The 13,155-nt window shown below is 43.1% G+C and overlaps 1 protein-coding gene across 1 annotated transcript; it reads left to right on the forward strand.

Annotated features, from left to right (window-relative positions):
* Window positions 1-871: 871 nt before the first annotated feature.
* On the forward strand, window positions 872-13,092 carry LOC117375073 (myosin-16-like). Its single transcript, XM_055223878.1, has 45 exons — window positions 872-897; window positions 1,534-1,805; window positions 1,884-2,027; window positions 2,348-2,504; window positions 2,969-2,996; window positions 3,185-3,281; window positions 3,372-3,464; window positions 3,542-3,605; window positions 3,677-3,775; window positions 3,846-3,949; window positions 4,080-4,218; window positions 4,387-4,488; window positions 4,556-4,722; window positions 4,802-4,972; window positions 5,041-5,217; window positions 5,465-5,650; window positions 5,769-5,856; window positions 6,152-6,269; window positions 6,365-6,485; window positions 6,556-6,692; window positions 6,766-6,847; window positions 6,972-7,145; window positions 7,232-7,312; window positions 7,416-7,562; window positions 7,681-7,785; window positions 7,872-7,958; window positions 8,049-8,194; window positions 8,396-8,486; window positions 8,575-8,631; window positions 8,704-8,790; window positions 8,888-9,133; window positions 9,229-9,346; window positions 9,567-9,694; window positions 9,770-9,966; window positions 10,151-10,283; window positions 10,349-10,565; window positions 10,632-10,768; window positions 10,847-10,950; window positions 11,054-11,246; window positions 11,384-11,587; window positions 11,669-11,794; window positions 11,874-12,044; window positions 12,137-12,337; window positions 12,408-12,627; window positions 12,694-13,092. The coding sequence occupies exons 2-44, from the start codon at window positions 1,596-1,598 to the stop codon at window positions 12,603-12,605; spliced, it is 5,832 nt and encodes a 1,943-aa protein (XP_055079853.1). The 5' UTR covers window positions 872-897; window positions 1,534-1,595; the 3' UTR covers window positions 12,606-12,627; window positions 12,694-13,092.
* The last annotated feature ends 63 nt before the right edge of the window (window positions 13,093-13,155 follow it).

Consider the following 13,155-nt stretch of genomic DNA (forward strand, 5'->3'; position numbering starts at 1 on the left):
CCCGGAGCGGCTTTTTGTCTGAAAGATTACACTTTTTTTCTCATATAAAACTGTTGTATATTTAAACTTGCCAACACTCCACAGGTGGCCGGACATCTACTGGGGGCAGATGATGAGAGCGCTCCACACTGGCAACTGTTGGTCTCATTATGTGATTAGATCGTGTTTGTGTGCATGTTGGAGCTCATGGGACCAGCTGAGTGGGCTACATAAATCATTCCAGTCATATACAGACCACCACAGTCAAGGCCCATGAGAGGCACTTATTTAACAACCATGAAGTCATTTGGTGATTTGGTGCCATTAGGCAACTCTGAATGATTTTGTCTTTTGATTTCTGTGTTAACAAGCAGATATTATTGAGGTATATATATAAAAGTTAATATATCAATAATACGCAAGGTGATTTCTGCAGTACATCTTTAGAATTTTAAGAAATCTAGATGGTTATTGGCATCTGCTATATGTTTTTGAACAAATATGAGATACATGTGACCCATATATAAACAATTTCCACATGTTATGGCTCTAAAATCTAAATTAATGTGTATTTCCTATTTACTTTCAGATATTCCAGTGAGGTACTATGTATTCGGGGCCCCTAGGTGTGCTGGCCCTCAGGCTCTGGGATGGGAGAGGTGGTGAGACTGATGGGGTGAGGAAAGGAGGTGGCTGCTGCTCGGGTGATGACTTTCCAGGGAAACCTTAAATGGAGCAGACTCAGATTGAAGAATTCCCAGTTCCGTGGCTGTCAAGGCCGAGCAAAGGGATGAGACCTTTGGGCAGTGGCTGGTTTTAGAGTTGTGCCCATATCAGGAGGGAGCTGCTCTGATATATAACAGCTCTCGTATCGATGCGTGGGGCCATAGACCGACACAACGCCTGTCTGCTGCTTTGGTGAGTTTTACACGTGTACATCTGCGTGTCAGGTACTATTTCAATATGAGATATGAACTGAGATTGGATAAAATGTACAAGGAAATATTATTTTTTAAAGTAAATTATTATTTTATGAAGGTTTGATTGAACTGTTGTGTTAAACTAGAATGGATGTTGCTCATTTTACTATGAATCTTAACCAAAAATATTTAAGTACACAGGACAGATTATACCTTTCTGCACAGCTAATAATAAACTCATACTTTTCTGTTAATAATTCAGTGGTGCATTCCTATTTCTATATTTTACTTTAAAAAAAAATAGTTGTTTTGTTTCTGTTCACATCTCTTAAATGCATCATGCAGGATTTATACCCAAATATTAAAGTATATTTGGTAAATGGAGCAGGTTTCTCTTTAGGAATGTTGGACATGAAGAGTAAATACTTCAGCACAACAGACGGTTCATTGTTTTGTATCTATGGGGTTCAGAATGATGAAAAATTAGGGCTGTTGTCATAGAAATTAAGTGTATAACAACAAAATATTCTATCTTTGAAATAGTGAAAATAGTTAAAGTGTTGCCTACATCAGGAAGAAGAAACTAATAAATATGATGCAATAATGTGCTTTTGTGCCCTTTATATCTCTGCAGTGCTTCAGAGGAGTGTGTGAGCAGGTTTTTCACTTGTCTGGCGTCCCTTGGCAGCAGGAGCCATGCCGGGCGGATACAAAGGGGAGTGTGGGGACGATGTGGACCCCATGCCATTCCTGGTGCCCTCCGAGAAGGAGCGCCTGGATGCCATGAACACGCCCTACGACATCAAGCTCTCCTGCTGGGTCAAAGACGAGAAGGAGGCGTTTGTGTCTGGGGAGATTCAGTCTAAAGATGGAGATAAAGTCACTGTTAAAACATCTAAGAATACTGTAGGAGAACGCACACACAATCCTATTATGTTTTCCTTTTTATAGTCTGATTTCATTATTGTGTCTGGACTTACGTAGACGGTGACGGTGAAGGATGAAGACGTCCACCAGATGAACCCTCCTAAGTTTTACCAGGCCAGTGACATGGCCAACCTCACCTTCCTCAACGAGGCCAGCGTCATGGAAAACCTGCGCAGCCGCTACGTCAGCATGAGGATCTATGTAAGTGACATCCCTGAATATATTATTACATCAATTTATTTTAAAAATGAAGTTCAGTAAAATGCAAACACTATAAAAAAAATAAAAAAACAAGACACATTTACTCACCTTGACAATATCTATAAAGACATATTTCAGGAAAAACCTCTCATCATTGTCTGAAAAGCTAAACATAGAAAGTTATGGACAAAGATAAATGATTCCCCCCCCAAAAAAAGACATATTCCATCACAGTAGAAAGATTATAAATGGGAACAGGTCTTTATTTAACCACCACAGCAGCATGAAGTCCATTATCCTCTCTTTTCTCTCTAACACAGACTTATTCAGGCCTTTTCTGCGTGACCATAAACCCGTACAAATGGCTGCCCATCTACGGAGCGAAAGTGGCCCAGTTATACAAGGGGAAGAAACGCAATGAAGTTCCTCCTCACCTCTTCTCCGTCTCTGATAACGCCTACCACGACATGCTGCTGGGTGAGAGAGTCTGATGGTGTAGAATGAACGACGTCAAAAGTGGAGTGACTGCGCAGCGAGATCTATGGGGAACGAGGAAGGGAAAATCAATTCAATCAGTGAAGTAGAAGCAAAAACAGGTCGGATAAGTGGTTGACAGTGCCGTGAAATAGACATACAAGTAGTGCGTGGTGATGTGGAGGGCCCCCCGGGGAGTTCTTAGACAGCCGCTCCACAGTTGTACGGGGATGGAGGGAGCGGGCCAGTTGCTTCAGGTTTGTAATCAGCGTGCCGCGTGATGATTTGTTCAGGGAGTAAAAAATACTTTGAAGCCATTATGTGGAGTCAGGGGAGAATGGGCAGCTGTCTGTCTGGCTGAGAGCAGAATGAAGCACGTCCACGGCTCTCTGATCTGCTCAGTGGGAAATCATCAGGTATTACTCCGATCTCTCTCACACTGCCCTCTTTATGTCCTCTCGTTACAGAGCATGAAAACCAGTCCATGCTGATCACGTAAGTACATCCTATCAAAGCATGAGTGACACAGAGTTTGAGGAGTCAGTGTAGAGAGTAATGATCAAAAACAATTTCACATGAGTTACACACTACGATCTACCTCCAAACTACTATTGCCCTGCTCTGTAAACTTATAGTGCATGTCGGTGTTGATCTCTGTGTAACCAAATGTTTTTCTTTATTAGTGGAGAATCTGGTGCAGGCAAGACCGAGAATACTAAAAAGGTCATTCAGTATTTTGCCAATGTTGGAGCATCTGGGAGCAAAGTTTCCGATTCCAAGGCATGTTTTACTGTTCATATATACCATAGTGTGATAGACTGTATAAAATATTACCTTCTAGTACTTTGACTCTGGCCTTTCTCTTCATAGGGCTCACTGGAGGATCAGATCATTCAGGCCAACCCAGTGCTAGAGGCATTTGGTAACGCCAAGACCATCAGGAACAACAACTCCTCACGCTTTGTACGCTATAAACTTTATTACATGTTCACCATGTAATTTAACCTGATTATGTCGATGTATTTATCTTTATCTCACAGGGAAAGTTCATTCGTATCCACTTTGGTCCAACAGCTAAGCTGGCTGGTGCCGACATTGAGACTTGTGAGTGCTCACATATTTTCTAGAGAAGTTTATATTGAAAATCATGTGTTAAAACATTTATTTTTTTTTAGACCTGCTTGAGAAATCTAGAGTGATCTCCCAGCAATCTGCAGAAAGAGGATATCACATCTTCTACCAGCTTCTGTCAGGGAGAAAGCCAGAGCTCATAGGTATATTTACAGTAGTGAGTTAACACAGAAGACCCTGTTTCTATCAACACTTTTATTCCTTTACATGTAGAGGCTCTGCTGCTGAGTCCCGACCCAAAGCAGTATGTGTGGGTGTGTCAGGGGGTCACTGTGGTGGACAACATGGACGACGGGGAGGAACTGCTCCTCACTGATGTAAGAAACAAGTCTCTTCAGATTTTTTTAGTCTGCCAGCCTAAATTACTCTTAAAATGAAATCCTGCTGATGGTTTGTCACATCAGCACTGTGCAGCTCACATGTATTTTTTTTCGTGTGTGTCTAAAGGAAGCTTTTGATGTTCTGGGCTTCACTCAAGATGAGAAGATGAGCGTGTACAAGCTGACTGGAGGCATAATGCACTTCGGCAACATGAAGTTCAAACAGAAAGCCAGAGAGGAACAGGCTGACGTGGAATCCACTGAGGGTAGACACTGCTTCTCCTGCTTTTTAACTTGTTCTTTTCACGATCAGTGAAGCAAGATCCTTTGTGTCTTACGCCAAGCTTGTTTTTCCACCTGCTGCTGCTACACATTTTAGTCTTACACTTACTACTGTAACTAAAGTACGGTTTTAATGCAAACTTTTTATTTAGTGGCTGACAAAGTTGCCCACCTCATGGCCATTAACTCCGGTGAGCTGCAAAAAGGCTTAACACGACCCAGAGTAAAAGTTGGAAATGAGTTTGTGACCAAAGGTTAGTCAAAACTGTTTAATCTTCTTAATATGACATTACATAAACTCTATTGTTTTTAAACTATCAGGTCAGAACCAGGACCAGTGCGTTTACTCCATTGGCGCTCTTGCAAAAGCCATCTATGACAGAATGTTCAAATGGATGGTGACCCGCATCAATAAAACCCTGGACACTAAATTACAGAGGCAGTACTTCATAGGAGTGCTTGACATCGCAGGGTTTGAGATATTTGATGTAAGACACTTGGTCATTTTGTCTTTTCGCCCCAGTTTCTTCTTGCACAAATGAAATAACACATCCTCCTGTCTCTTAGCTCAACAGCTTTGAACAACTCTGCATCAACTTCACCAATGAGAAGCTGCAGCAGTTCTTCAACCACCACATGTTCGTGCTGGAGCAGGAGGAGTACAAGAAAGAGGGCATTGACTGGGTCTTCATTGACTTTGGTCTGGATTTACAAGCTTGTATAGACCTGCTGGAGAAGGTAGAGCACCAAAACATACTATGGATATATATGTAAGCAGTTTTTAACATTGTATTGTACATATTCAGCCCATGGGGATATTCTCCATCCTGGAAGAGCAGTGTGTGTTTCCAAAGGCGACTGACGCTACCTTCAAAGCAGCTCTCCACGACAATCACCTCGGCAAATCCGCTAACTTCCTCAAGCCAAAAGGAGGGAAGAAGGGAACAGAAGCCCATTTTGAACTGGTCCACTATGCCGGCACAGTGAGTTTTAGTAATAACTATAATGTACAGTATACAAAACAACCATTTAATATCATAGAACAAAACCGTATTTCAACAGAGCTCAGTTTTTCAAGCACATATTTAGGGCTGTTAGTTTTATCACAAGCCCCTCTATAGTTAAGGGGCTGCAGGATTCAATTAACTGAATGTCTGAGCGTTGATGTTGTTGTAATTTAGAAGTCTGAGCATCAAATTTCTTAAAATATTTCTGTGGCGTTTGTCCAAGGTGGGCTACAACATTACAGGCTGGTTGGAGAAGAACAAAGACCCCCTGAACGAGACAGTGGTGGGGCTGTTCCAGAAGTCGTCCATGCCTCTGCTGGCTCTGCTCTTCAAAGAGGAGGAGGCCGCAGCCGGGACCAAAAAACAGAAGAAGGGCTCCTCGTTTCAAACAGTGTCCAACTTCTACAGGGTAACTCCCTCACTCAGCCGCAGCACAGGACACACACACCTGAGCAAACAACCGTGTCAATATCACACCTCTCCTTTAAACCCACAAGCCCCTTTACAGCCTCATGTTTGTCCTGCAGGAACAGTTGAACAAGCTGATGAGCACCCTGCGAAGCACCGCCCCTCACTTTGTCCGCTGCATTGTGCCAAATGAGTTCAAACAGTCAGGTCAGTGCGGAGACAGAACTGTAATATGCAAAAAGCTGTGATTAAAATAAGAAGGTACAAGTGAAATAAACATAGTGGTGAATCATGGGTTTAAAAAAAGTTAATTTGATGTTCTGTTGGTAAAGGGTTGACTCTGATGTATTTATTTAATGGTCTTTTCCATGTACTTTCCTTCACTTCTGACCATTAACTTGCCTGGCAGTTTACTATTGTTCCATCTTTTATTTATTGAACAATAAGTCAATATAGTAATTATTGTGACAGACCTATTTGCAAAGTCTGTTTTGTGATTAAGGTGTGACAGACAATCATCTGATCCTGCACCAGTTGGCTTGTAATGGTGTTCTTGAGGGAATCCGCATCTGCAGGAAGGGCTTTCCCAACAGAATGCAGTACCCAGAATTCAAACAGAGGTAATACACTTATATTTAGCATTTATAGCAGCCTGTTGCTCATACTGCGGTGCACATAAACTTGATGATACTCATGTTCTTACTTTTCATCTTAGGTACTACATTCTCAACCCCAACGTAATGCCAAAGGGATTTGTTGACAACAAAAAAGCATCTGAACTCATTCTCAGCTCCACTGGCCTTGACAGTATGGAGTACCGCATAGGCCACACAAAGGTTATTATTAAAACCAGTATTTAAATTCTTTTACTTTTCCCATTTCCATTGGTCTTCTCCATCCTCTCAGGTGTTTTTCCGTGCTGGTGTCCTGGCGAAGCTGGAGGACATGCGCGATGAACGGCTGACAAAGGTCATCACCTTGTTCCAGGCTCGTCTCAGAGGAGTCCTCATGAGGATCGAATTTAAAAAGATGGTGGATCGTCGGTCAGTGAGACTACAGTGAAAGTCGGTGTGGAGTTTGTGTCTCTGAACAATGATTTATCTTTGTGTGATACAGAATCGCACTGATAGCCATCCAACGAAATGTGAGGAAGTTCCTTCAGCTGCGCTTCTGGGGATGGTGGAAGCTTTATACCAAGGTGCACTATGTAGTTCACTGTATTAAAACACTAAACTACATGTATTTATAAAACATATGTGTTAACTAGCTCTACATTACTACTTCCATTGTCATTGTCAAATCCTTTTCTCTCCTCTGTGCAGGTAAAGCCTCTGCTGATGGTGGCCCGTCAGGAGGAGATCTTTAAGGCCAAAGAGGAGGAGCTGAGAGTAGCTGTGGAGAAAGTGAAGGAGCTGGAGACAAAGATCAAAACTCTGGATGAGAAGATGGTCACTCTGTCCCAAGAGAAGAACGACTTGGCCCTTGCATTGGCTGCTGTAAGTTTGCTCCTCAACACATAAACACATAATGTTCTTCTGTTCTATAATATTTTGCATGATGAGAATAAACTTTCAAACGACAGGAGCAGGACATGCTGGGGGATGCGGAGGAGCGATGTACTCAGTTGATGCACCAGAAGGTTCAGCTTGAAGAATCAGCCCAGGTGATTTACAGATATTAAAGAAATACAGTTTTAAATATGGCAAAGCAAATGAACTCATATGTGGAAATAGAAAGTCACTGTATGATTTGAACTGTGCACTCAGGACCTCCGTGAGCGTCTGGAGGAGGAAGAGGGGGCCTCAGCTGCGCTCCACAGCCAGAGGAGGCAGCTCGAAGGGGAAGTGACTGAGCTCAAGAGAGACCTGGAGTCTCTAGAGTCCACTCTCGCCAAGACGGAGAAGGAGAAACAGGTCAGCGCACAAGCACACACACACACACACACACACACACACACACACACACACGTGGTTTTGTATTGCATAATAATGTAGACTGAGGTTAGAAGTGAGTTAGTTTTCATTTCTTTAGAGTTTGGACTTTAGAGTGCGAAGTCTGACTGGAGAGCTTGACCAGAGAGATGACACTATCGCCAAACTGCACAAGGAGAAGAGAGCACTAGAGGAACTGCAACAGGTCTGTGGAAGCACACTTTACTTTGACTACACAATTATGTGTACCTGTAACATTCAGGCTTATTTGTTTCTCTAAATATAATTTAGAAAACTCTAGATGATCTCCAAACAGAAGAAGACAAAGTCAACCATCTCACCAAGACCAACAGCAAACTCAACACCCAAGTGAACGAGGCACGTTACAATCTGCATTTGGACAGAAATTCTGCTGTTTATGGAAACAATAAATAATGAAAATAATTGCACATGTTTTGTGGCTTGTAGCTGGAGGACAGTTGGGAACAGGAAAAGAGAATCAGGGCAGAGGTGGAGAAAGCCAGAAGAAAAGCAGAGGGTGATCTGAAGATGGCCATTGAAAACCTCAATGAAATGGAAAACGCCAAAGTGGATTTGGAAGATGTCATCAAGAAGTGAGTGAATTTACGGAAATGAGTACATTTCAGTAAATTCACTTTTTTGTTATTGCTGCTAAATATTGATGATTGTATTAGTATTAGTTATTGTTTTCTTTTTTAACATAAAATAGGGTTGTACGAATTAGGAGCTACTGTCAATCAATTCCATTTGAATAAATGTGGAAGTTCCATAATCAAACATGTTCTTTTTTACAGGAGAGACTTTGAGATAAACAACATGAACGCAAAGTTGGAGGACGAACAAGCTCTGAGCACAATGCTCAGCCGTAAACTCAAAGAGCACCAGGTTCAGGATGATGACAGATGGAAATGATTAAAGACAACTCATTGACTGGACTTAAAATAACTTTTTTTGTCTATTATGATTAAACTAGGCTCGCATCGAGGAGCTGGAGGAAGAGCTTGAAGCTGAAAGGGCCATGAGAGCCAAGGTAACTCCCTTCATAAAGAGTGTTCTATATTAAATATGACATTATCGTTTATGAAGATTGAATATGTGAAAGGTGGAGAAGCAGAGAGTCGACCTGTCACGTGATCTAGAGGACCTCAGTGATAGGCTGGAAGAGGCTGGAGGAGCCACTGTCGCTCAGGTGAGTTTGACTGGAAGCTGTCAGTCAAAATAATTATCTACATTCTGACTTGATGAATGAGCTGAATGGATGGCCCTGTTCTTTATTGGTTCATTAGATTGAGCAGAACAGGAAGCGTGAGGCAGAGCTGCTGAAGTTAAGGCGTGAGCTGGAGGAGGCCGCGCTGCAGTCTGAGGCCACGGCCGCCGCTCTGAGGAAGAAGCACTCTGACGGCATGGCCGAGCTGGGAGAACATCTGGAGAACTTGACCAGGCTCAAGGTCAAACTGGAGAAGGACAAACTGAGCATGAAGGCAGAGATTGAAGATCTCAACGCAACACTGGAGGCCACGCACAAGGCAAAGGTACTGAAACCTACAGAAGTTCTGCTTTTTCAGTTTGTGTTTTTGTGCAGGTTTGCCAACACAGAAAAGACAAAGACATTGTTTTTGCATTTTAGGTGAACTCTGATGCTCATGCCCATAAACTTGAGGACAGTCTGGCAGAGGCCAACGCTCGCCTGGCTGAGATGGAGCGCACGCAAACAGAACTCAACACTGCCAAAATCCATCTGACTGGTACAAAGAAATGTCCCCATACGGCTGTACAGAAACACTCTTTTAAAACTGCGGAAGTCTCAAAAATAAAAATACACAATGATAATAAATGTGTATTATATTTAAATTATACATATTTGACATGACTGTATGAGTTAAGGACAAATCATTAACTAAAATAATATAATGATAGTTACAGTCTGTATAATTACTGATGTTTGTCTCTGTTTCTTTCATGAAGCTGAGAACAACGATCTGAGCAGAGAGTTGGAGGAGGCGCAGAGTAAACTGACCCAGGTGACCAGGCTGAAGGCCACACTCACTTTACAGGTGGATGAGATGAAGAGGCAGCTGGATGAGGAGAGCAAGGTACACGGCTCTGATATGCACAGTCAGCTTTCTGGCATTACTCTGACACTGCATCTAAACGTCCTCTGTCTGTAGGCGCGTAACTCTGCAGTCATAGGCCTGGCCAATGCTCGTCATGACCTCTCCCTACTCAAAGAGCAGCTGGAGGAGGAGTCTGAGGGCAGAGGAGAGCTGCAGCGTCTGGTGTCCAAACTCAACGCTGATGTCACCACCTGGAGAACCAAATATGAGACGGACGCCATCCATCGCACTGAGGAACTGGAAGAAACCAAGTATGCCTTATTTTTGTGGAAAATGAATAATATGCTGTAAATGAGTTCAGATTGAGTCTAAAGTCTAAAGTCATCTCACGCTTAACAACAACTGCACATGATCCTAAAAACTTCACTTATTATTATTCCACTTTCTGTAGCCATTTCAGTGACAGAATTGTTCTTTTCTTTTCCACACATTTAGGCGTAAACTTGCAGTGCGTCTACAGGAGGCTGAGGAGGCAGCTGAAGCAGCTCAGGCCAGAGCAGCCAGTCTGGAGAAGGTCAAACAGAGACTACAAGGTGAAGTGGAGGACCTCACCATAGACCTGGAGAAGGTACACCAGAGAAGACAAACAAGTTAATATATGAACAAAATGTCATTAAAGCTGTATTTCTATAGTCAAATGCTGCCGCAGCCGCTCTTGATAAGAAACAGCGAGCTTTTGACAAGATGGCCTCCGAATGGCACCAGAAGAACGAGGAACTTCAACTGGAGCTGGAGACCAGTCAGAAAGAGAGCCGCTCGTACATGACTGAGCTCTACAAACTCAAGACGGCCTACGAGGAGAGCCTAGATCAGATGGAAACAATACGCAAGGAGAACAAGTCCCTCTCAGGTACTCACTGTTCATAACATGAATGATAATGAAAGGTGAAACATGTGAGTCATGATTCATCCACAGAGGAAATTAAGGAGTTAGTTGACCAGCTTGGAGAAGGAGGCAGGAGTGTCCATGAGCTGCAGAAGGCCAAAAAGAAACTGGAGGTGGAGAGAGAGGAGCTGCAAATGGCTCTGGAGGAGGCAGAGGCTTGTCTTGAGGTGCAAAAAGAAGTTTTAACCTTAAAATACTTAATGTCATTTATGGGACGACTTTATTTGATTTGTGTTGTGGTTCAGGTAGAGGAGGGTAAACTGGTGCGTGTGCAGCTGGAGCTTGCTCAGGTCAAGGCCGACATCGACCGGAGGATCCACGAGAAGGAGGAGGAGTTTGAGGTTACCAGGTCAGCACACACTCATGGTCTTTATAAAGTGGACCACGTCACTAACATATGAGTGTGAAGGCAGTATTTTTATTTATTGGCATGACTCATACTTGCTGTTTAGAAAGAACCATGCTCGTGCTATTGAGTCGCTCCAAGCTAGCCTGGAGGCAGAGGCCAAAGGTCGCGCTGAGGCTCTGAGGATGAAGAAGAAGATGGAGACGGATTTAAATGAGATGGAGATTCAGTTAGAGCACGCCAACAGAAACAACGCAGAACTGGTGAAAACTCTGAAAAAGCTGCAGCAGCAGATCAAAGTAAGCTCACTATTTTTTACAGCAAAAAGCTACTAAATAGTAAAAGCTTATAAAAATAAAAGCTGATAAACAAAGTACACAACACAACTATATCGTATGGACAGGTCAGATGTCATGACCCCTGTGTGTACTTGCAGGACCTGCAGGTGCAGATGGATGAGGACGCCCGTCTCCACGATGAGCTCAGGGAGAAGTACAGTCTACAGGAACGGCGTCTGTGCCTGATGCAGGCTGAGATGGAGGAGCTGCGAGGAGGTCTGGAGGCATCTGAGAGAGCACGAAAACAAATCGAACAGGAGCTGGTGGAAACCACGGAGAGGTTCAGCGAAATCAACATGCAGGTGTGTGTTTGTGTGTCACACATAAGAGACACATGATTCTATGTCTTTAATGTGGACTGTTTTCATCTTTTATTTCTCTAGAATCAGAGCCTGGTCATACTGAAGAGGAAACTGGAGGCAGATCTCACTAAACTGTCCACAGAGAATGAAGAGCTCATCTCTGAGTTCCGTGCTGCAGATGAAAGAGCCAAAAAGGCTGTGACTGATGTGAGTCATCTCAATTATTTACATTTTCTTCTATCATTCCAGCTGGATGTGAACATTCCACTCTCCTTCTTGAATATAGGCAACCCGTCTTTGTGAGGAGCTTCGCCAGGAGCAGGACCGCAGCTCTCACCTGGAGAAGGTGAAGAAGAGCCAGGAGCAAACCCTCCGAGACCTCACTCTGAAACTAGAGGAGGCCGAGCAGCAGGCTCTGAAAGCAGGAAAACGAACCATCCAGAAACTGGAAACCAAGGTCAGACTCTTAGTATTTACTGGTATTTACTAGAGATGTTATACTAATGCTGAATATGTCTGCTCTGATGTACGATCATGTGGTTTCTTTAGATTAAAGAGTTGGAGAATGAGTTGGACCAAGAGCAGAAGCGCCATGGTGAAACTGTGAAAAACCTTCGTAAAGGGGAACGTCGGGTCAAAGAGCTGATCTTTCAGACGGAGGAGGACCACAAAACCAACCAGCGTATGCAGGAGCTGGTGGAGAAACTCCAGAACAAGCTCAAGTCCTACAAGCGACAGATAGAAGATGCTGTAAGTTCAAGCATCTTGTTTGAATTAAATGAAAGTTGTACAAATATTAATGTGTGTCCTTATGTCACAGGAGGAGCAGGCTAACTGCAGCCTGTCTAAATACAGAAAGACCGTGCATGAGCTGGATGATGCAGAGGAGAGAGCTGAAATGGCAGAAATGGCACTTAATAAACTGCGAACCAGGAACCGAGCATCGACTACAAAGGGCTTCACCTCAGTGGAGATTGTGCAGGTCACTAAACCTGCCAGTGGGGGACAGGAAGAGTAAATATGTACACACTCAACAGCAGGTTGGTAACATAATAGTTATTTGTTAAAACAAAACCATGGACTACAAGGGTTTTTTTTCCCTCCAGATGACACATGCCCACCCAACCAGACAGAGAAAGCATCACTGAGGAAGCAGGAAACTGTGCTTCTACAAAGTCTTAAAATGTCTTTGGAAAGTCTTAACACAAGAAGACATCACCTATAGTCTTAACTACTTTTAGATTTGTCTCAACTGTCTGTCTGCACTTTGTCACTGCTCTGTGTATGTCGTCAACAGTAACAGTATAATACTGTTGTTCTTTTGTCAAGATACTGCTCTTTTCTTCTCAGCTGTGCGTTTGTCTATTGCCTCTTCTCTTTGAAGCATTTATCTGAAACAATGGGTGGGAGAGCTGTGCTCTTACATCAACGATAGAGAGCTCACCTGTGTGTGTCGTTCATGCTGTAGTGTCCTGTCCTTCCTGCTGCAGTAGAATAAACCAAGAGCAAGTCATCCTGCATGTACTGTGTTTTTTACATTAATTTGAGTCATTTTGGAATAGGCAAAG

Source organism: Periophthalmus magnuspinnatus, chromosome 8 (genome assembly GCF_009829125.3).
Source record: "Periophthalmus magnuspinnatus isolate fPerMag1 chromosome 8, fPerMag1.2.pri, whole genome shotgun sequence".
Lineage (NCBI taxonomy): Eukaryota > Metazoa > Chordata > Actinopteri > Gobiiformes > Gobiidae > Periophthalmus > Periophthalmus magnuspinnatus.

Coding starts and splice junctions, on each gene's coding strand:
- LOC117375073 (XM_055223878.1), top strand. CDS start 1,596: ATGCCGGGCGGATACAAAGGGGAGTGTGGGGACGATGTGGACCCCATG. Junction 1,806..1,883: donor TTAAAACATCTAAGAATACT/GTAGGAGAACGC, acceptor GGACTTACGTAG/ACGGTGACGGTGAAGGATGA. Junction 6,693..6,765: donor AAAAAGATGGTGGATCGTCG/GTCAGTGAGACT, acceptor TGTGTGATACAG/AATCGCACTGATAGCCATCC.